Consider the following 24970-nt stretch of genomic DNA (forward strand, 5'->3'; position numbering starts at 1 on the left):
TAAAGGAAGTTTTTTTGCCTTGTTCTCCAAAATCACATTCAATTATACACAATATAAAATTATACATGTTACTAACATATCACAATCTTATAAAACATTTTTCTTCATTCATATTTGATAGAAAACACCTACATAGTTGTGTACACAAAATTTCAGTTTGCACAATGAAAGCAACTTTTTGACCAGCAAAAAGAAAGAATGAGTGAGACAGAACAAACGTAAGACCTAACCTATGTCAATAACAGTTGCACATTCGATTAGACTTAAGAACACACGGTAGCTAAAATGATACAATCAATCTTATGCTTGTACGTTACAGTCCTTGAATTGTGCTTTTATCACAGCGTCGACGCATTTCGATGGTATTCGATTGGTTCACACCATCTTTATCAAGACAATATCTTTTTCTCTGTCTCTCAATTTAATATCAATTTACAATTTTCTGTATCCTTGCCTATAATTGGAGTATTCAGTGTCTTTTTCCTTATCAAATTCCACCTAATTATCGTCGTATTCTCGAGTTAAAAACAGCTTTTCTTTCTCTGTGCTTGCCCATCTGCATATATCTCTGATTGTAGCAGATGTCAAAGAACCCTTATCCGTATAATTCTAGGGTCTTGTGATGTAATTTCACAATAATAGAGATGACATCTTGTTTTTGTACTTCACTGCGCTCCCTCTTGCAATTCACTTTGAGGGCATCTTTCCCTGATACAATCTTTTATGCTTGCAATGCCGGCACGTTCATTCCCCCAATCTTGGGCTGCTTGATTTTCTTACTCAAGCAGCGCTTTCTCTTGCTCAATGGTGTCCAGTAAGAAGTTTAAGATTCCAGACACAAAATGGAGAATAAGTTAAAGAACTTGAAATGGGAATCCCTCTGGGCCAATAGTAAGTTCACATACAACGGTCAGTGTCTTCACCTCGAAGCAGGGATGGAGAAAGGCATCTCACACCCAGCTCAGCTAGAGGAGGAAGGCCAACCCTATACTTTCGAAACAATGAGACGAAAACACAATCTCCCGACAATCGAGTTCTACAACTTTCTAAAAATCAAGACAGCCCTATCAAAAGCCAAACTCTCGCCAGACACCCCCTCAATCATGCAATACATCAGGAATATCAATAAAATAGGTCATCAAGTATCACACCTCTATCAACTACTCCGCCCAAATGCCACCAAACTCAACGACAAAACAACTAAATACAGGGTAAAGCAGACCGAGACCCCACTCAGCGAGCAGGAGCTAGCTCGCCTTTGGTCTTCGACCTCCCGTAACAAAATTACGCCAGAACTATCACAAACAAAATTCTGGCTCCTCCACAAGACCTTCTAGACCCCTGCCTGGTTGGCCTCACTAGGACTCAGAGACGACAACCTATGCTGGAACTGCTCCAAGGAAAAAGGGGATCTAGCACACCTTATATACTACTTCCCCAAACTCAAAAAGTTCTGGGAAGAAATCTTTGACTTCATAAAAAACGTGCTGGGGTGCACACTAACCCCGTTTTTTTCCTCCCTCACCACAGCTTTCATAATTGCACATCTCCCTACACAACAAGACAGAGACCACCTAGACCTCCTTCTGACCGCAGCCGTCAAACTGGTCCTGCCCAACTGGAAGGATACTGCTAAGACATCATATAAATGCTGGTTTAACTGGGTGATATACCTCAGAGGCGCAGATAGCACTGCCCTGCAAAATTCACCCTTGAAACCACCATCTAGGGGTATGTGGAAGTCACTGGACATTTTCCTTGAATCATATAATCCACCCTGAATTCACCGGGGTTCCCCCAGCGTAGCAGCACCCCCACATGCTGACAACAACCCAGACTAGGCTCAGAGCGAAGTATCACTTCTTGTATCATATCTCTCTTTTGTTCTATCTTCTTCCTATACTATCCTATCTCTAATTTACCCCTGATGGACAATACAGAGGACTCCAGATGGACAAGTTCAAAACAGCACCATGCAATATTTTTAGCACCAACTACGCTTTCATGTAATTCTTGCAACGCCATGTAACGTTCACCTGGAACTCTTAATGACAAAGCAAATGTACCTGTTTTGTGAAATAATAATAAAAAACACCTTGAAATTAAAAAGTTGGAAATGTACTTTTAAGTTTTACATGCCCTGGGAGTGAAAAATTCTTTAATTCATTTTTCACTATTGCAAGGTCTATCTCTCCTGTAGGATAACAGTGGAGTTGCCTTATTACACTTTATAAGTGTAATTTCCAAATAAAAAGAGATAACCAGTTTGATGTCTCTGAAGTCACAATTTAAAATCCTAACTTACAGTGAAGTCAGATTTTAAATTGCAATCTGAAATGCCACTTTTAGAAAGTTGGCATTTGGTTTCTTTAGCCATTTGGTGCCTGTAGCCCGTCTTGGGTCATATGATTGGGTGTAACTGACAGTTAGAGTTTGTGAATTCCTACCAGACAGTCACACAATAGTGTGATTAGGTGGGCCTGAATGGGCTATTTGCTGGGAGGATGGGGTGACGGAACTTAGCACAGCCACACTTACAACTGAATAGCCTGTGCTCTGCCCTCTTACACATGGCCTAACAACCTTACATTGTTACTGCAGCCAGCTTGAAGCCAGGGCAGGGGAGCCAGAAGATTAAATGCTCCTTCCAGAACCTTTCACCTTCCAGATCCAGGACATCAGATAATAAAAAGGGGACCTCAGACAAATCTCTTCAGCACACTTCTGGACCCATGGCCATTCTGTCAGGAAGAAGGACTGCCCATTCTGCTAGACTGCACTGTGCAGGATACCTGCTATGCCGTGCTGCCTGCTGCCCTCTTGCATACAAGAGAAGAAATGTACCTGCACCTGTGGAACCCAGAACCCAGAGTGACTCCAAGGGCTAGTTGGCTGGCATCCAGATCAGAAGCCTCAGGAACATACCAGCCTTCCAACAACCTTGCATCTGTCTGCACCTGGACTATGCCATCTGTGATGTCTACCCTACCAAGTGGTGCCAGCCCAGTCCTGGACCTTTGGACGAGGGATCAAGGTGCTTTGCCAGCCTCTGTGAATCAGCAGAACTGGCGCATTTCCTCTGCCTTGTGGCACAACCCAGAGCAGAGCTGACACATACCCGCTGCTGCGTGGATTGCAGCTGTTGCAAAGAGTCGCATCACTGCTGCAACCTGCATCACCTTCAGAATGGCTGCAGCATGATGCATCCTCAGCGCACGCCCTCACATCTCTCGACGGCAGCCTCAACAATGTCGCTGGATTCTGCATCATAGCCTCACAGCTCTTCAGAACAGATGCATAGTTTTAACTGTGGGGCAAATTCCCAACGCTGGACACGCATCACAAGCCCCGCCAACGGGATCCTTGACGTCACCGCAACAGGACCTCACACAGCAACCTCGCTGCATCCTGGAATTGAGGCATCACCTCAACTGCGTGACGTATCTTTGGTGTGGATCCACACAACGCTCCTAAACTCCAGGTTTAAGGTAGTCTCTTCAGCTGGCCTAACTGGGTCACTGTAGCTGGTCCGTGCTCCATAGTGGTTCCCCCGAACTTGTCACTTAGTGTTGGTTTGGCACAACCAGATATCCACAGTTTGTGCTTCATGCCTTATGGCATTATTTTCTTTAAAAATGTTAAAGTTCAACATCTCCAGTTCTACTGATTGGATTTTTATCGCTTTAGAATTATTGGATTTATTAAAAACAACTCTATTTTTCTAAATCAGTTGTAGGCTCCTTTTGCTGTGTGTTTTCACTTTGTTACTGTTTGATGTGTTGCACAAATACTTTACAAATTGCCTATGAGTTTATCCTGATTGATCTCTGTCAAGCTAACCGGGGGTTGAGCACAGATTAATTTCAGGATTGCCTTTGACTTCATCCTGAGAAGAATTGTAGTTGCCGCTTGAGAAGGGTTTCACCCCCTCACCCAGTACCCCCATTTCATACAAATCCTATATCAGCTATAAATATATTTTGGAAGTTCAAACATTTTTCATCAAATATCATTATGAGTTAAAAAAATATTCACATTTTCATCTCAGGTATATACAGGTTTCAATTATGGAATACATATATAAATTCAGTCAGGCAAAAGGCTAACATTTAGTAGGCTAGGCTACACACATGTAGCTGGAGTGCTCACTAACTACTAAGAGAAGCCTGAGCTATACTTGAGGTAACCAAGGTAAACAAAATGTCCAGGTTTAATTTATGGTCAAGAAGGCGTTCCCTATGGAATTGCTGCAAGATTGAAGCTCATACAGTGCATAGCATTTAGACAAAATTTCTGTCTACCAACAAGCACTGTTAAATTGAAGCCCTGTCTAGAATTTGGAATAATTCCCCAAAGCAGCTTTTTATAAATATGGCTACCAGGCAAAAAATGTGCATAATGGATACATAAAATCCATTTTCTGGTACGCATTGGATGGGGGATCGGGACCATGTGCGAATGGAGCAGTATTAGTTCAGGACGTTGAACAAACTCAGATGAAGAATCATATTTACCAAGCATTCAACGCTATTATCAAATCACAGTTTCTTTTAATATCATCTGATGTGGATTTAGCTGATTAGCAACAAACATTCATGCTGATTTATTGATTGAATCTTCTGATATTTATTATTTACTGCATTGTTTAAGCAGTGTTAAAAGGCAGAGAATCCTTGATAGGCATTTCTTGTAAAAGTATATATAAGTTGAGAGGTGGGCGGAGCAAGCAATTATCTTCACTTGATGAACGTAGGTTGTGTTGTTATAAGGAGGAATCAGACATAAACATTTTATGCCGCTAACCTGAGGTATTAACAGTAAGATGTTTACACCAACAACAACATTTCATGTGTCTTGGAGTTAGGAGAAACAAGTAGTAAATAAATATATTTGTGTTTTCTCAGCCATCGCTTGACAGATTAACCCGAAACTTTTCATAATGGAGCTGAAGTAGTTTTATTGGAAAGTTTTATGAAGATTTTTCAAACTACATTGAAGTTATTAGCAAAACAAAAAAAATCTTTTTGTGGACTCTCTGACCTAGCTATAGCTACAGAGTGGTGACCGTCACTATGTAATATCTATATATCTATCTATCTATCTATCTATCTATCTATCTATCTATCTATCTATCTATCTATCTATCTATCTATCTATCTATCTATCTATCTGTCTGTCTGTCTGTCTGTCTGTCTGTCTGTCTGTCTGTCTGTCTGTCTGTCTATCTATCTATCTATCTATCTATCTATCTATCTATCTATCTATCTATCTATCTATCTATCTATCTATCTATCTATCTATCTATCTATCTATCCATCTATCCATCTCCAGGAGGAATCCAGCTTGAAGACTGTCTAGAAAGCTGGTCACCTAGAAATGTTTGCTTAAAATATGGACAACATAGGCTTGTAGAATTTTAACAAAGAAAAGGTAGAAATATACAGGCCTATAGTTCCTCAATATTGAGGTGTCATTGCGTGTTTCTTCAAAACAAATACTTAACTATGATGAATAATCCCATATTTGTAAAGAGCAAACATATCACCCCTAAGGGTATCAAGGCGCTGGGCTTTGTTGAGGAGATTAAGTGAGCTATTGCTCAGAGTCACATGATGCTGAGCTGAGATGCCGCCGGCGCTGGGGATTGAACCATGAGCCCCGCAGTCAGCATCTCTGGCCACTGCGCCACACCTCTCCCTAAAAAGCAGAGGGCTGATTTCCTCCGTAAAAGTTTGTGGTGCAATGCCCTGTTCTGTCTAGGCATAAAAACAAAGTTATAGTCCATCACTTCACCTTATCACTTCTTTGCTTGATTTTGGAGTTGCATCAGTGAGAATAACCCAATCCTTCCTGCTAACGCCAAGAGCATGACTCAGATATGGAAGTTGAAGAAGAGGAGATTGGAGGAGAAGGGGTTAACGAGATTTTTCATTTCTGAAGAGTGAGAAAAAATTCTAGATGTGTCATTTGCGTGTTATGTGACCAATCCCTCAGTAGAGGCACAAGTGGTGAATACTGATTTGAATGTGCACATAATTGATCTAGCCAATACCAAGAACCAAGCTGCTTTTTGTGGTAAAATGGGTAAAATGTAACGTGAAGAGGAGATTCTATATACGTCCAGGTCTCAACACCCGGTAAAACAATATGTGCCTGCTACAGTGTGGGCTGACTATTAGCAAAATGTGTATGAATAGTTCCGGGGCATAGCCATTTATTGCAGTCATTGTAATAGTGTTATCAGAATATGAAGCATAAAAGTTAACTTTTTTCTCTGAAGGTTTTTTTTTCAGTTGTTTAGTCCAACTCCGAGTTGTCCAGTTACTTCTCTTCAAAAACACACAGGCATAAACAAATACTAAAATATTTAATTAAGTACTAAGCACCGATCATTTACAAATGTCTTGACCTGGACATTATTTACTGAAACCATATTCATCGAACATAGCAATTTTAAGATCTGTATATAGTCTATAGCTACTCTATAGAGCCTATGTAAAAAGGTGTGGGTCACAGCACAAACTGCAGGGCTCAGCAAACCCCCACTGTGCAATAAAGGTTTGTTTCAGGGCCTGGCTGAATCTCCACAGGCGCCGGCCAACTCCACACTTGGGGTCAGCCATTTCTTCCATGCACATGGCGATGTTCCTGCAAAGTGGGCATGCCTTTGCAGAACCATCAGGATATATCCTTACTCAACCACCCTGGGGGTTGGAGGCAAGCCCTGGCCTTTGGTCATGGCCTTTGACCATATGTTCCAGGGATCGGAAAACATCACCCCTTGGGCAAGCCAAACCCGCTCTTCATAATGTTAAAATATGAGCAGCTAACAGCCCTGATGAGGAGTGATACCCTGAAGTCGATCTCAGGATGCTTGTTTCTGGTCCAGGTAGGACCTGGCTTGATAGTTCAACTGGGGTGTTCCCATGAGGAGCAGGGTAAAGACTGATTTACATATGGCTGGGTCTAAACTGGGGTGGCATGGTGAGCAAAAGAATGATGGGTTTAACCCAAATCTCTTGACTGGGAGTGAATGTTTGATTTGTTCTGCTTTCCGTCCGTCATCTGTGTGTCTTAAGCTATGAGCAGCAGCATCAATCTCTGTACCACACCTCCCCAAGGACCAGCTACCTACTCTGCACCTAGCCTATAGTCATGTTCAGCTGTGTGCAGAGGAGGTTGGCAGCAGAGCTGGGCATTCTGCCAGGACCTGCATGTCAACTTTACCTCACACACCTTTGCCCACGCGCAGTAGAGATTGGTCACAGCTTGCCATACCCTGTCTCAATCATCTACAGGATAGTCCATTCCCGCTATACACAGCCTTCAGCCATGTGCAGAGGGTCCAGGCCCTACACCCAATAAAAAGTGTTGGAGTTGGATTCATGATCTCTGCCCACAAACACTGGGTTGGTTAACCCCCTTGCACATGATTTAAGTGGGAGTTAACTGTTGGATATTGCTAATGAGACACTTGGGGTGTACATTATGCTTGTGACTATGTTTGCAATGTAATAAAAAAAAATTACAAAAAGAAAGGGTGTCATCAGGACATTGGCTGACCTATTATTGTGAAATGAGAATCAAAAAGAGTTTGCCTGAGCCATACAGAAAAAGCACATTCCAGGCAAAATGTATGTATTAACCTTAAAATAGATGATTCAGTGGTTGGTCATACAACTAACATCCATGCCTCCAAGTCCATAGTGGCTCCTGTTGTGATTGTGGAACGGCATTCCTGAAAAATAAAGCCAATGGTGGTCCCACCATGGATGAGGCACGAGGGCCCCCAAGAGAGGAGGTAAATGCACTCAGCGAGGTGAAAGCCACAAGCGGAGGCCGCAGGTCATGCTGTGAAACAGTTTCTGCAGGTCAGGATGATTATCAATAAGAACACTGGATTCTTACTATAGATATTGTGATGCGGAAACACGTGATGACTTTGTCTAGCATGGAACACGAATGTCGGGAAATGTCCATAACTATTTTTAGGCTATCAGTCTAATTAACTGAAGAAAGTCAAGAACACAAAGACGGGAGCATGTAGATGTTAATGCTCACACCTCAGAGACACAGGAAAGGACCCCTCTATGTAGTTGTTGGACTTGGCCCTTTTTGCAGGGTCATCCCTAAACTTTTTGCTTTCTCCTAGCCTTTTGCTGACATGTGTTGGTGATTTTAGGAATCTGGGCACTTTAGCACTGCTGTCCAGTGTAAAGTGCGTGTGCTCTCTGTGTTAAAAATGGTAAGATTGGTCTACACCTGTTTGGCCTATTTAATTTACCTTTTAGTCCCTTGTAAAGTGGTATCTCATACCCTGGACTGGTAAATTAAATCCTACTGGTGGGCTTGCAGCGCTGATTGTGCCACCCACCAAAGTAGCCTTTGCCATTGCAGGGCCTGTGCGTGCAGTGTCACTGCCGCTCTGAAGTGGCACCTAAAGTGTGTGCCATGTATGTGACCCCCCTTTTACTACATGTCAGTCACCCCTAAGTTAGGCCGTAGTTAGTCCTATTGGCAGGGTGAATTGTAGGTAAAAGATAGGACATGTACCTTAAGTGTGTGACATGTCCCGGAAGTGACAAAACAGCTATTTTGATTTCTCACTACTGTGGGGCTGCCCTCCTATAGAAATGCATTGGGGATTCCTTGATAAGTGTTTCAGTGGTAATCCCGGATATGAGAGGCGTAGCGTGGTCAAGTTTGGTATGTTTGGAATAGTGATAATAAATGTTATGCAATGGTGTGCGCAGATTTATTACAACTATTTTAGAAATGCCACTTTTAGAAGGTGGCATTTCTGTGTGCTATGTGTCTGCCTGCCTGATGTGAATTGCCTGCCTGGCTTTTGAGTTACAGGGGCTGGTTAGGTGTGTGTGGCTCCAGGAGGGGCAGGGTGAGTCAGGGCTAGGCTGAATGGGACATCTACATTTTGAGTAGTGGGAGGAGAAGTCCCTGGTCCCTGAATAGGATGGTGCGTGCCCAGTGAATATTGGCTCTGTCCCCCTGTGGTGTGTCTGATGGCAGAGCCCCATCTCTGAAAAGAGGGTGTGAGCACTGCAAGCAGAGCGCTCCAAAACTCCCCAGAAACAGTTGCATATCATTCACAATCAGAAAACAGACACCACGGAGTCTTTCAACCCGCGGTCCATAGGCGGCACAGCCCCCGAACCGCATTAGTAACGGTGAGTGCCTGATAACCTGTTAGTTTGGTTACAATGTTACATTGTTATTGCACAGACTCTGCTCAGGCCCACAGGTTTTACTTTATTTTATAAGTGATCAGTGCGCCCTTTATTTTTAGGTGCGATCGTTTTACCGACAACTGTATTTCCTCCATCATTTCGAGGCAGTCGGTAAGCCAGTCCAACCGCATGTCGGTGTAACTTTTTTATACGTTACAGTGCAAAATTGTTTAAATGTTCCATCTCAAATGTTACGTGTTCCCTTGCAGACACGTATCTACTATAAGAACCTCATGTGACGTCACCACGTATCACCGTGTGATTCTTGATTTGCAGGTACTCTTGACTTATTCATTATCCCAAATTCTGGGTTAGATGGTGTTCCCCATTCTTTCCACGCTAGCTGCCTAACTATACCGCTCCGGTCTACAATTCCTGAAAGCTATTAGGAGTTGATTCATTGTTATAGTTGGTTATTGGACAGGTGTGCCATTACTATCTCGGCACTACCTGCATATTCCTGTGGAGCAATTAATTTATGCTGATAATGATGTTTTTCCAATTGTCCATTGTGCACCTACCCTGATTTTAGGTTGATTCGTATTCCGCTGCATAATATAGTTTCCCTTTACATATCTTTATCAGGTTGCCAGCCCCACTCCTTTTTGGTCCTGAAGAAGACCCCACAGCAAGGGCACCACTTATCCCTGCGTACATTAGAGGGTCGAAACGTCGACAACCACCTTTTCTAGTGTCAACTTCACGCCACCATTGTAACAATAATTGTAATATGTGAAGTATGCCAATTTATTTAAATGCCTGAACCTCTGGTCATTTTGTTTTGCATTTAATTCGTCAAGATAATATTGCCAATTGACTGATTTTACTGTCACTAACTCCTTCCATCCTCACATCCTCACTTGATCATCACCTCCTTCCCTGCTCTTCCCTGGGCACTTTGCAACCAACCTATATTTCATGATAAATTGCTTTGTATATTGAATATACTTTATCCCATTGTGAATTAAAACAGTGTGGATACATTAATTGTTTTGTGAGTTTCAGTTCGTGATTTGTGTTTATTATTTCTTGCTTACACTGGGACCCCTTCCTCCTAGTACTGAAAGAAGTAGGAGTCCTGCGGCGGAGGGGGCCCGAGGCACATTGTCAGTGCCTGCCCCCACTGCGCTGGTGAAGAGGAGAAGGCTCCAGTGAGGTTGGAGAAGAGGTCCCAGCAGCGGGACCTGTCGGGAACATTTCCTGTACCCAGAGCCTGTGGAGTCACCCACAGAGGGCCTGGTGAGTGGGGTTCAGTTGCACCCTGCTTGGGGGGTGTGTTGGGGCACATTGCTGGTGCCCGCACCCAGTGGTAGTGCTTAGGGCACCGTGAGTGCCGGTGCTGATTTCCCAGCTGCCCCGCTTGAGAGTGGGCAGCTGCAACGTTTGGGAGCAATTTGGCAAGTAGGAGTCCCGGAGTAGGGCTCTCAGGGCACTGCATGCCAAGGTTAATTTTTCTCCAGCTGCCCCGCTTGACAGTGGGCAGCTGCAACGTGGGCCTATTTGTTAAAGAGCCCAGTGGGGCTCACAAGGCACAGTAGTGCCAGCACCATTCTTTTTCCTTTGGGGGCACTTTTAAGATGGAGTAAGGTACACTCCTGCCCTGCCCCAGCGATATGGGCACTTTGCATGTTGCTGAATTGGCAGCCAGAGGGCTACTTTGATAGCCCAGGAGTAAGCCCTGACTTTCTGGAGAGAAGGCATTGGAGCCCTAGAAAAGGCCAGTGGGCCTGGGGTCAGTTTCTAAGGTGGGCCTACTGGGAGGTTAAACAGGTTATTGCATAATGTGTTTATGCTGGTGGGGCGTAATGTGTTTTATGCCTAATGTTATGTTTATGAGGTTCATGCATAATGTGTTCTATGCCTAATGCATAGTGTGGTTTAGGCGCATTGTGAGTTATGTGTAATGTGATTTAGGCCTAACATGATGCAGACCTAATGTGTTTATGTTGCAGTTAACAATAATAGGCACCTTATTGTACTAGTAGTTACTGGTGGTGTTTTACATTTACTTACCCGTTCTAATGGTTCTGACCATGGCTCGATTGGCCTGGTCCTTTATATAATTCACTGTGAATATTGCCAGTGCCTGTTGGCACAGTGTAAATGTTTGATTATGTTTCTAATGTGTTTATGATAATACGAAGGCTATATTTGATATAACCTTGTGTGGAGTTTCTTTTGTGGTGTACCTAGTGTGTTGCTGCTGTGTTTGTGTATTGCGCAAACTCTTTACACATTGCCTCTGGGATAAGCCTGACTGCTTGTGCCAAGCTACCAAGGGGATGAGCAGGGGTTATCTTCAGCGTGTAACTCCTTTGCCCTGACTAGAGTGGTGGTTTCTTCCAGGCTTTGGCACAAGCCTTAGCCAACCAGAAATCCCATTTCTAACAGTAGTATACTGTCATTAGTAAAGGGAGAGAGACATTCTTCCTCAAAGTGGGAGAAAAGATGCAAGTTGTCGCCAAGGTAGAATTCCATTTTCCAAAAAATCATCTGATTATTAGAAACAAAAAAAAACCTGTCTGTTTCCAATTCAACCAAAAAACTTGGTCATTCAGTGTTTTGTTTTTTGATTATTGAGTGCCAGAAAACTTCCTGTTTCAACAAAACACTCTTCAACACACTGATAATCCAGCTTTTCTCTAAGGCAAAACTTTTCCCCACCCTAACGTGAACAAGTCCACCAAGGGTGGAAAATTCTTCAACTCAATTGCCTAGAGGAGAAAAAAAGGCACACACCCATTTCATTTGGAACAAGTTGAAAACGTGATGATCTTCAAATAAGGTACTCAAAATTAATCTTTTGAGCTCCTTTTCACTTTGTGAGTTTATCTCAACTTTTTACATATAACCTGGTCTCTGCAACTTGTATTTCTATATACATTCATATGTGTCAACCAAATTAATTATAAAGATATCATTACATAGTATTACAATGCTTTCAATGGTCTGCCGATGGATTACCCTCAGCCAAATGTAAAATCTTGATTTTCTTTTAAAGAATGTTACAGGGACTCAACTGTTGAAATGGTTTTTAGGGGAGAAGAAGCTAGAAAAGGTGGATTTTTTTATTTTATTTGGGCAACATCTTTCCAATTAGGTAGTGGGATGATAACCATATAAATCTCTGTTTGAATAGGGCCCTTTCCCAGGCAAATGCCCTTAAACCCTCCCGTGCTCATGACGAGCTCAGCTCGTCATGAGGCACGGTGGCGCTGTGCTCATGATGAGTTGAGCTTGTCATGACCCGCGCGGTGCTCACACACTGTGCTGGGCGTTCCACGAAAACGGGCGTGGTCATGACGAGCTTAGCTCGTCATGAGCACAGCGCCACCGTGCAGCGTGACGAGCCGAGCTAGTCACAAGCACTGTGCTCGCCCCCCCAGCGCCGCGGGGGGAATTAACCCCGCGGCGAAGGGGTTAATAGATGCTATAAATTGTGGGGGAGATGCCATTTAGGCCATGTTATGTCGATCACTAGGATTAAAATCCCCCCCTCATTATGTTATGCGCTTGAGTTGTTGGATATGAGATGACGGAGCTTTCTCGAGGGAATTGAAGGATTTATTTTCCATTGGTTTTGTTACTTTAATTCACTTGCAGCCCCAATGTCTTTCATTTGGAGTTTGCTTTATCCTCTTATCTTTTTGCTTTGGCAGCATTTTTGAGGTGGGGGAACTCCTTCCTGGGTGAGTAGAAGAGAACTTTCATGCAGCTTTGAGGATTGAAATTTTTTATCTTCAGAAACAAAGAGAGCCTTCTCTAGGTCTTGTGAGGTGGCAAAGGAAACTTTTGGGCTTGATCTGAATGTAGGCGCTTTTAAGTCCAAGCCTCTTTTAAAGAGTTATATAAAAAATTCTCTCCATTAAAATAAGTTTGGCCAGAGACACTGTTTTGTGCCAGTCTAACATGCAAAACCAGGTGGTCAAGGACAGTACTCTGGGGAACAAACCTCAGCCTTATCTAACGTGGAACCTTCCTCATTGGATGAGAAGACTGATCGTTTTAATGCGAATGGACTTGCTCCACCCCTTCATTTGATTAGTGGTATTTGGGATAAAGTCCCAAAAAAGGAGAGAATATCTGAGTTTTGCCACCTTTACATTCAAGATCTAAACCATGTGTTATTGGTATGCCCTATGTTGCATAATGCATGACTTTACATTTTAAAGCCTTTGTTTCTCAAACATAATATACACTCTGTTCTGAAGGCTCGCAAGTGACTTTATGTCCACCCTAATGAAATAGCTTTGAACAAGAATTTCCTATTTTTTTAGACATTTTTTTAATGTGTTCTAAGAATTTGTGTGTACTATGAGTCTGGTTTGTAATGTGTAATGTATGTTGTCATTTCTTATGGTTACGGTCCTTCATACAGTTAGTAATCTCTTTTGCATGCATCGTAAGTTTTTAAGCATGTAGTTCTTGCATATTCTACACTGCACAATGCGCATCGTCACTTTTTAAGGCTGCTGCCTCTTTTTAATCATAACATTTGAATTTCAGTGGAGGCTGAATTGTTGCAAAGTATTCTATCTATCTCTGTTTTTACCGATTTTATCTTGTGTTTTAAAATGTATTTTTCTAATGTTGTGTTATGTGGACTTCCGCTGGAGTTCCAAATCATATTAATAATTAAATTTATAAATAAAAATTAACCAATTGAGCTCATCTTGCAATTGCATCATTATAACTAATGGCTTGTATAGAAAGGCACATAATTGATGGCACATACACATTTTTTAGCTTTCTTAAAACACATTTGCTGTTCATTAAATGCAAATTCAATATCCCGTCTACCTTTCGAAAACCAATGGAAAATTAGTAGGGGAAATCAGGTAGTTTTTTAAAAGAGAAGGATATCCAATAGATAGGGGTGTTACAGTGGAAGTGAGGGCCCAAGTTTAAGGTGAAAGGGCACTGACATATGACCAATGTTCTTAGGCAATGATGACTAAACTAATGAGAAACTGAGTTATGATGAACTAAGAATTTCAGGTTTCTTAACAGATCGCCAAACTCTAGAAGGATTGTCTCAATCTCTGTGATTCCGCTGTCTTTGGAATGTTGCTAATAGTTTACTAGTTCAAAATAAATTGGTTCTGTCGGGTACGAACAACAATTATTTATCCAAGAGTTTTTCTTCTCATGTGATTTTCAAACCAGAAAAAACACAATTCAAAAACCCCCTCTGAAAAGGAAAAGCAGGCAGATTCTTGCAATCAATGAAAAGAAAACCTGTAAGTGACTAAATGTTCTCTTTATATATTTGTATAAGTCACACTTTTACAAAAAATCATTTCTATACAGTGACTGTCAATATCTACAATACAGTGCAAAAACAGTGAAACCGAACGACTAGAGGACTGTGAGTTATCGTGATTCCAGGTGACATTTGTGCACTTGAAAGCTAAGACTGTTGTGCATATATTCGTCTTGAGAAAGACCCGCCACGACCAACAAGTTGGCGCTGAACAGGGTCGAAACGTCGACATTTCCCTACAGGCCCCATAACTCTAGAACTCCATCGAATTAAAAGAAATTTAAAAGGGTTAAGGAAGTTGATTTGGCCTCTGCGAAAAAACTTTGTAGTCCTTTGTATATTTGTATAGATTGTCTATTTTGAATGTATTAATCTTGTATATATCGTCTTTGTCACGTGATCACTATTCACTGTTTTCACTGTTTTTGCACTGTATTGTAGATATTGACAGTCACTGTATAGAAATGATTTTTTGTAAAAGTGTGACTTATACAAATATATAAAGAGAACATTTAGTCAGTTACAGGTTTTCTTTTTATTGATTGCAAGAATCTGCCTGCTTTTCCTTTTCAGAGGGGGTTTTTGAATTGTGTTTTTTCTGGTTTGAAAATCACATGAGAAGAAAAACTCTTGGATAAATAATTGTTGTTCGTACCCGACAGAACCAATTTATTTTTAACTATTACTTACCCAGGTTCTGAGGGACACAGGGTCAACCCCGTTGTTATTACAGCTAATAGTTTACTAACATCTGATATAAAGTATAGAGGTTCTACACCATAGATTAAATAGTCAGGTTTTCTTAGGAAATTGAGGATATTTTTTAAAACATTGGTATAAAATGTGATAAATGTAGAGAAAAAAAGATAGTTAACACTGTTCATAAGGGAGCAAATGTTGTCAAGAGTCATTCATTCATGAAATACATCTGATTTTGTATAAACAAAACAACAGATATGGAAACAAGTATGCATGATTTAGAAACATTTGAGATGATCTACCTGGAGATTTCGTTGGAAATAAGTTTAGCCATTTGATATACTACATTCTGAATTGGTTGGGATATTCCTATAGAGGTGTTCAACCTTTATCTGGAGAATTCCTCTCTAATGATTATACATACACTTGGATTGAAGCTGGTATGTTGGTCAGTGTAATTAGTTTACACCACGCGTGGTGATTAACACTTTCATTTAATTAAGGATAAATTAATTATTCTTCATAGATGAGTTTGAAAAAGAGATATCAAGTAGAATTGTAGATTTGAAAAATTAATGCTTAGCTTAACAGAATTGTATAGCCCATCTTGCACTTGTACTCATCTTGTGGAAAACTACTCTGATGATAAAATTGAATTTTCAATGAGAAAGGATGCTCTGGAGTTATTTGCACACAAATATATGACTGTATCACACTGATTAGTAACACCACATGCACATTAAATTTAAGACTTTCAAACATAATTGTTAGCGCTCTAAAGTTATGGTGAGCTATTGTCATTATCCCAGTACCAGATTTGTAAACTACATTATGACTGATGATGACATTGTAAGCAAGCTGGTGAGTACCAACCAGTAGCTCTATGGGTGGAGCTTACATGAGGTACTTTCTGACTTCCCACACATTTTTCTTTTTCTTTTGATGTGACCTTGTGTGTGGTTGGTTGACAAACTCAAAGATTTTTTAGAAAACAACAGTTGGAGGTGGGCACGACTGATAAACAAGCGTAACCTTACCTAGCAGTATACAAATATCCCTTTTGTTGATGTAACATTTAAAGGTTGAAGTGTTCTATGTAACCAGATCATTGGTGTATGGATTAATAAAAACCAGGGGCATGAACCCTGAAAAAAATCAAAAATCTACACCTATTTTTGGAAGATTTACTTTTTTTCAAAGAAATTCTGGGAAAATACTTTCAAAAGAATATTCATGTGACAATATTTGCTCCTGCATAAGTGCAGATGATTTATATTCAAACATAAGTAAATGCTTAGAAAACGTCCATTCATGCAGAGTTCGTCTCAGTACTGGGTTTTCTCATTGGAGAAGCCCATTTCCATCCCTATTCCAACCCTGGATACATATTTGCTCCTGACCATGACACCTCACCCACGCACACAAAGCACTCCACAATGCCGGACCAGCCTACCTTAACAGCAGACTCAGCTTCTACACCCCCACCCGCCAGCTCCGCTCTGCCAGCCACGCCCTTGCCGCTGTCCCCCGCATCCAACGAACAACCTCCGGCAGCAGATCCTTCTCCTACCTCGCCGCCAAGACCTGGAACACCCTCCCTACCCACCTACGGCAGACCCAAGTCCTGCTCGCCTTCAGAATACTCCTCAAGACCTGGCTCTTTGAGCAGTAGCGGCACCCCCTCCCCTCAGCGCCTTGAGACCCTCACAGGTAAGTAGCGCGCTTTACAAGTACTTTGATTGATTGACATAGGTATCAATTAGAGATAGCCAGTAGTAGCAATTGCTGTACCTATATTGGTCTCTGGTGCTCCCCACCCTGACATGGCTACTCTCCTGGCAGAGGCCCGGTGGCAATATTTAAATTAAAAAAAGAGTGCTGTAATTGCATGCTTACTTTCTGTAATTCCTACACTTCTCCTTTCTAACAGCAACTGGGCTCTGCTAGGAGGCTATTGAGATGAAATTAATGGAACAAGTCATTGGCATCTTGTGTTGTGATACTTCCACCGCCCCTGGAATTTTGTTCAATCTGTGTCCATGCACTGACAGGAGTATTCTCTGATTGTATTCAACATGGGACTGTGGTTTATAAAAATGTATAGAACCCCACAAACTGTTCCTGTATTTTACAAGCTATCCTGGGTCACATACTACTTGCCTCTGGAAGAAGATATACTCCCAAGCAAAATTACACTGTACTGATGTAAGACTACAAAGGTAGGTATGGATTTACAAATTTGAATTCATGTATCATAGATTTCAAAAATATGTTTTCACACATGAATCATGACATTTGCACACTTAGGGGCTGATTATGAGTTTGGCGGTCTGAGGTTCATCAAACTCACTGTGGATGTGGTCCAGCCACTACCGCTCCGGCGGCCCGACCGACCTATTGCAACTTGGGCAGTAGGACCTCAATTGCACCGCCTCAAACATCAGGGATGAGAGATCCCTGGCGGTGACACAGAAATCTGGGATCTGCAATATGCTTGGTGGTGCCCTGAGGCACCACCAAGCATATTACAACTTTCCTCAGTGGTCTCATGGAGGTTCTTCCTTCATGATACTGCTTGCAGTGAGGAAAGAAAGGGGACCCTATGGGGCCCCCTCCTGCCCCTGTGCACAGGGTGCCTGCAGGGGACACATATAGTGCCCCACTGTAGTTTCTCCCCCCAATTATTTCCACGGGAAGGAATGCACGACATGGTGCACTCCTTCTGTGAAGGAACGTGCACTGGCGGTCTCGCAGTGGTGCCATTAAGGCTCACCATAAGTCTTTACACTGCACTGCCGCAGGACCGCCACGCCGCCCACCTGCCAGACCACATTAATACTTGTAACCTGGTCGGCGGGTGGTGGTGAGTTTTGGCGATGGGGGAGCCTGGCAGTGGCGTGCCGCCTGCTATCGCACCACCAAAACTTGTAGACAGCCCTTAATATGGTCTTGAGTGAAAAAAATGGCATATTGATTCGGAGCCTAGGAATATTCATAACTTCCATAAAGTGACCACTTTACAAGAAGGCCTCCAGTAAATGTCGTCAGTAACAGCCCTCAAAATCCAACATGGCCTCATCAAGCAAGCAAGAATTACCCACGTCTTGTTATTTACGATTGCTGGTGATTGATGATTGAGTAAATCAATGTTCGTTTTTTTTCTTTTTTGCATTTGATTCGATGGCCCCTTTAAGAGGGACATCTACTGATTAGTGTCACACTGAATCAAAAACTGCAACACCACTCCGTCAAACACAGGGGCATTCTGATCTCTTCATTGCTGAGGGCTATTGGTTATGCAAGAGTGGGCAAAGGGAACTCTTTTACTCATTTAACTAGATGGGCCCTTTCATTGGTTGGTTTTTAGTACACAACAACCGCAGATGAAAGCATTACCAGTTCTTGTAGTACACGTTTATCCAGTAAGATTGTCATGCAGAAATAAAATAATGTTCTCTTCTACTCAACGGCACATTCTGCAGAGGGAAGATAAAAGCGCCCTCTGCTCACCTCCAGCATCTTGCTGTGAGACCTGCACGCGCTGTCTCTGGGATGCAATATAAACGGGTTGCTTTCGGCAGGTGCTTCGATTTCTCGGGGAATGCGCAGAGAAATGCGACTTACCTCGGCTGCTTGTGTACAAGATCACCAAGGACACCACTGCGCAGGTCATGAGGAGAAGCAGCACCGAGAGCCCGATCTCGGCCAAACTCCAGGATTTCCTGCCAGCTTTTGTCGATTTCTCCACAATGTCCATCTGGCTTTCCGATTTCCCCATTATTGTAACTCTAGGAGGAATTAAAAATATGACTCAATAGGAGCAGAAAGGGTTAAAAGACAATGAACGAAGCAGCGAAAGGGCAAATAAAGTGGAGAAGGAAGGAACGCAAAGAAATGGAGAAGGGGAACGACGGATGGGGGTAGGTTAGAGAAAGAGAATAAGGAAAGGGGTGGAGAGAAGGAACAACCAGAGAAGAGAGGATTATGATAGAGATAAAGGAAGGGATGGAAACAAGCAAAGAAGGAGAAAGGGGGAGTAGAGAAGCAATGGACAGAGGGTTATCGATGAATGACGGTTAACACGGAGGGAAAAGAGAACAAACGTATGGGAGGAATGGAATGAAAGTGAGTAATAAAGAAACCTGCTACAAGAAGAAGAGAGAGAGGGAAGAAGAACACGGGAGTAAGTTAAGAAAGATAGGAAAAAGAAATTGAAGCAATCAGAAAAGTGAAGGAAGTACATGAAGGAATGTTGCAGAAATTATTGATACGGAGGAATGAAAAGGGTAGAATCAAAAGCAGAAGCTAAGGGAAGAGAAAATGACACAACTTAATGAAAGGAAGGTGAAGGAAACAGCTGAAGAAGAGAACAGAAGAAAACAACTTGTGAACAAGAAAAACTGTGGAAATGGGGAAAAGGGGAGACGGCAAGGAAGGAGAAAGGGATGGAAAAAGGGAAAGGAAAGATTAAAGGAAGAAACAAAACATCATAAGGAATGAAAAGGGAAGGAAAAGAAAGGTAAAGGAGAATAGGGGTACCATTCAAGGAAGGAGAGGAAATAAGAAGTGAGAGAAAGAAAGCTAGGCAAAAATGAAGGAGGTTGAGAAAGAGATGAATTGGGTAAAAAATGGAAGAGAAGAAAGAGTGGTAAGAGTAAGAGAAAGGAATTAAAGGATTTGGTGCCGGTGTAGAAGGAACAATAAAGAAATGAAAGAGAGGCAAAGTTCCAAAGAGGAGAACAAAGTGCAAAAGGAAAGGAGAGAAAGAAGAGAAGGAAGGTAAAGGAAAGATTGAAGGAATCCGGGAAAGGTATGAAGAAGTAAGGGAGAAGAAAATGATTACTGAGAGAAGAGGAGGGAAGGAGAAATGGGTGAGAGGAGAACAATGATAAAATTAACAAGATGAGGAGACATCAACATGATTTGCATTACTGATTAAATATTAGGAAACAAGACCAAATATAACAAATTAGCAAAAAGTGCTGTTAAATAGATTAAAGAAAACTGTTGAAAACTGCCTTTAATAAAAAAAAAGAAAGGGGGGAAAGATCAACAGAGAAAAAACGTCTTAAAAACAATTTGGTTAACCATATTTACATATATTTTTCCATTTGGTTGTCAACAGACTTGCCAATGTCATTTTCCATCTCCAGTGATTAAGGCGCGCGCCAGTGCGCAGGGGCTTTCCTCTGATCTTCAGACGCACGAGCCCCAGGTAGAAAATGCCCCCAAGCAAAGCTAGACCCTTATCTTGGCGCTTCTTCGCGGGAATCGTCAACAGGTTGTAGGTCGATAACTCCCCCACCCTTAAACCAGCTGCACGCAGTGGGAGGTGTTCAGGGAAACCCCCCACGCTGCCTCCTGGCTGCAGGACCCCGTCGCTGCAAGGAAACTCCCCTTCATCCAGATACGCGGATCCCCCTCCCCAGTTAGTAGTCTCCAGGTGCTGAAGGAAGACGGTCCCAATAGCGGCATGGGTGAGGGGGGGTCTGGTCCGGCAGACTCTGCTCCCTGTGGATTCAGACGTGAGTTCGCTCTCGAGGCACCGGAGCAACCCTCGTCAGCATCCTTGCCTCAGTCCCATCTCAGAAACTTCTTGAGGCGCTCTGCCCCTCGCGCTGAGAAGTGGTGGCCGGAGGGAGGGGGCACTGGCAGGGGAAGACGAGGCAGTGGACACATATATATAGAGAGAGGGGCAGGCAGTAGAAAAATCGCATGCCTCAGGCAGCCCCGCTAAAGTTTTGCCTGATTTGCCGGGGATGCGCTCATTCTGAACTGCGACTGCCTTTCTTCTGCGCGTGCAAGAGCTAAGAACATCCAAGCAGTTCCTTCCGAGCAGCCTCTTGCGGTATCCCCTGACCCGCTGCTCATGTGCGAGAATTTTAGAGAGCGGCTCTGCGCTTGTGGTGAGAGAATAACAGCCTAGCATGCGACTTCAAACACGAAAACGCCTCAGTGCCTAGACTGCGTTGTAACTCTGCATTGGTCGTTCGGCGTTCCTTGGGAATGCTTCATGTTGTGCTTATTTCTGCTTTGTAGTTGATTTACCTTCCCCTTTACTGTAGCTATTAATTTGTTATGGCATGTACACTATGCAGCGTTTTGTTATCTCGCTGGTCAATTTATACTAGATTGCTTTACAGAGTATTAGTGTTTGGTCACTCTGCTATTCTTTCCTGATGCAGAACGTAATCACCATGATGCTTATAAATATTTCGTGTTGGTTGCATTAGTTTGCTAGCTTCAGGTATGGGGGAGGGGATGTTTGATGTGTTACTTCCTTCCCCCCAAAATGGAAAAATAGAAGTGCAGGTACCCTGTACCAGAGTACCTGTTTGTTTCAGAGAAGTGCCAGTGCTCTCCAATTAAAGCTATCATGTCACTCTTGAGAATTGCAGGAACTCTCGGTCACAAAATAAAAAAGTTCCAGTACTCAGTACCGGACAGTACCGGCCATTTAAAATACTGCACCCCCCTAATAAATGTATTTTCTGAGGAATATTTGGGTACAGGTGCTTTCCGTCATGTATAGAGAGGTATCTCAGATTTCACCTGGGATTTTTGCCAGTACACACTCACAAAAACATACACTCACTCTCATCTCTGTTTCGAAAGTCCTAAAAAATATTGATTATCATAGAAAATAATGTGTTTTCTCTCCCTTATTACTCATACCAATCTGCATTCCTTTCCCTTTCTACCGCCCCTTAAGCCCCTCTCATGCGCTCTGCTTGTCGTATTATGTATTGTAATATTATACACCAGTCTTATTGTCGGGAAATCTGAAGTTCACTCCCCCCAATCTTACTGACCAAGCTATGCCCCTTAGTATTGTCAGATGGATTTGAAAAAAATATATATATATATATATATTTTATTTCATGTTTTGTTTTCATGTGTGCAAGTAAGAAACAAAGGTATTTAACCAGAAACAGACCACAAGGGGTTAAATCCACAAGGTAATAACTGATGACCTGCCTTCTGGACATGGGTCATATTGTTTTCACTGAATAAAGTGATCTTAACTGAGAGTGTGCGTAATTCACATACTTTGCTTTTTTGTAGTTACTTAAAATTCAACAAAAAGTCTTGAAATTTCCTGAAAGGATGACAAATGCAAAACTGCAATTTTGCTCTAGATTTGAATCCAAAATGCTTCATCGTGCCCATTATGGAAGCGAGGGTGCATTTTTTGCAGTGCTTTAAATGGGTCAGTACTGTCCAGTACTGAGTACCTGCCCTTTCTTATTTTGAGAAGGAGAGCACTTGCACTTCTCAAGAGTGACGTAATCCTTTTCATTGGAGAGTACCGGCACTTCTCAGAAACAAGCAGTTACTCTGGTAAAGGGTCGCTTCACTTCTATTTTTCTATTTCAAGCACTAATTTTGTGCTAAAATATAATGCAAAGGACACAAATGAAAATAAAACTTTACTTAGAAAGTGTGCTTTTGTTGGTTTGGTGGAAATTCTTGTAGCAGTTGTTGAGATATTAGAGTTTGAAAAAGGTAATGGATGAGCTTGAAAGCGTTAAAGTGTATTTTGTCAGTTGAAAAGTGATTTGTTGATTTTCTAATAACTTTTACACTGTTTGAGCAACATGAATGAACACTGGCAGATACCAAGGGCCTTGTTACGAGTGCAGTGATCCATAGGACCTCCGTACTCATGATGGCAGTCTGACCACCTCCACACTGCGGGCCCGCCTGCAGTATTACGAGTTGGGTGGTTGGACCGCCACAGGACAGCTTCATCGACTGGGAATACAGGATCTTGCAGCGGTGGTGCAGCGGTCAGGGAGCTGCAATATGCTTCTCCATTCCCTCCTTTGAGGAGTTTTGCAGCCTGGCACGAACGGTGTCATCTGGTTCTCCGCTTGATCCATTGCCACCCAAATTCTGGAAGACATTTCAGGCGGAACTCTTCCAGCCTCTGTACTCCATCTGCCTCCAATCTTTGGACTCGGCAACAGTTCCCGAGTGCTGGAAGCTGGCAGTCGTGTCACCACTGCTTAAGAAACCGACTCTGGACCCCGCCTGTCTTTCCAACTATAGGCCGATTTCCTTGCTCCCTTTTCCTATTAAGATCGTGGAAAAGTTGGTGACCCGCTCCCTTTCAGGCTTCTTGGAAGAAATCGGGTGGTTCGATGAGACACAGTTTGGTTTCCGTCCAGCGCATGGGACAGAATCCGCACTGGTAACCGTACTTGACAATCTTAGTTCGTGTGTCGATAGTGGTCGGGCAGCCTTTCTGGTGCTGCTCGACATGTCGGCCGCGTTCGATACGGTTTGCCATCGGACCCTCATCAGGAGGCTGGAGGAGTGCGGGGTCACAGAGGGGGCAAGAGACTGGCTGGTATCCTACCTTAACAACCGGCAGCAGATGGTCGCGCTTCCTCCTTTTCGATCGGAGTTGCGGAAAGTAGGGTAGGGGGTCCCACAGGGCTCGGCCATCAGCCCTATACTTTTCAATCTTTACCTCCGCCCTCTGGTCCAGCTTATAAAATCTTTTCGTATCTAGGCTTTTAATTATTCTGATGATACCCAGCTGGTCTTCTCCCTGGAAGGAAATAATGCGGTCCCGCTGGAGACATTCCATCGCTGCATGGCAGCTACAGCGGACTGGCTTCGGGCTAATTCCTTGCAATTTAACAGCACAAAGACCGAGGTGCTCCATTGCTCCATGGACCGGATTCCGCGGGTACTTCCGGAGAACCTCTGGCCTTCTACTTTCCCCGAGACAGTGTCGGCCGCGGAGTCAGCTCGTAACTTGGGGGTGATTTTCTGCCCAAATTTACAGCTGGACATGCATGTTAATAAGACCATCTCCTCGTGCATGATGTTGTTACGCATGCTGCGTAAAGTCTTGCCCCTTCTCCCTGTACAGGCCAGGCCGGAAGTAGTGCGCGGGACCATACTGAGTCGTTTAGACTACTGCAACGCGCTGCTTCTGGAGGCCCCAAAAAACCTGCTGGGGAAGTTACAACGGGTGCAGAACATGGCCGCTAAGCTGGCTCTCTCTCGCCCTAAGCTTAGCTCCTCCACCTTAGCCTTAAGGGCCCTACACTGGCTGCCGGTGCACTTGCGTGTATTGTATAAAGCGGCGTGCCTAGTGTTTAAGGCGGTACATCGACAGGGCCCAGTGCCACTGCAGAATATGTTTGCTTGGTACTCTGCCTCGCGGCCCCTTCGCTCTTCTTTGGCACAATTGCTTGTGGTTCCGAGGTTCCAGAGAGTAAGGATGGGTGGCCGCTCGTTTAGTGTCGCAGCGGCCAAACTCTGGAACTCCCTGCCACTCCCTTTGAGAAGTCAAAGGGACTACTTCCCGTTTAGGAAAGCCCTAAAAACACATCTTTTCCCTAGGAATGTTTGAGCAGTGGAAGTGTTGTTGACCGGATCTCAAGCGCCAGGATGCCCTTCGGGCGACAGGACCGCGCTATACAAGTATACCTACAATACAATACAATACAATACAATACAATACAATATGCTGCTGGTGCTGTTGCGGCACCACAGGCCATATTATGAGTTACTTCTCCGCTGCTCCTTTCATGGTGGTGAGCCCACCATGAAAAGGGTGGCAGAGAGGCAACTAAGGGGACCCTAACTGGGCCTGAAGGTGCATGCAGAGGGGCACATGTTGTGCTTCCCTGGAATTGCACCCCTGTTCCTGCATGGTGTGCCATGCATGCCACACCATGAAAGAATGTGCTGCAGGTGCTGTCACAGCAGCAGGCTGCACGCTAAGCTCTTCTACGAACCTAAC

At 43.2% G+C, this 24970-nt stretch overlaps 1 protein-coding gene across 2 annotated transcripts in view; it reads right to left on the reverse strand.

Moving 5' to 3' along the window:
* The window catches only part of MMEL1 (membrane metalloendopeptidase like 1), a 963690-nt gene that overhangs the window by 759508 nt on the left and 179212 nt on the right, over positions 1–24970 (reverse strand). The window contains exons 1-2 of one of the 2 annotated variants that reach the window (XM_078640928.1): positions 20305–20986; positions 18832–18995 (exon numbers count right to left, since the gene is read on the reverse strand). In XM_078640928.1, coding sequence (XP_078497054.1) covers positions 18832–18995; positions 20305–20354 — 214 coding nt within the window. In that variant the 5' untranslated portion in view covers positions 20355–20986. Of the gene's footprint in view, positions 1–18831; positions 18996–20304; positions 20987–24970 lie in introns of those variants that run through there. The other variant, XM_078640929.1, reaches the window with a different exon arrangement.

This window comes from Lissotriton helveticus, chromosome 5_1, assembly GCF_964261635.1.
Source record: "Lissotriton helveticus chromosome 5_1, aLisHel1.1, whole genome shotgun sequence".
Lineage (NCBI taxonomy): Eukaryota > Metazoa > Chordata > Amphibia > Caudata > Salamandridae > Lissotriton > Lissotriton helveticus.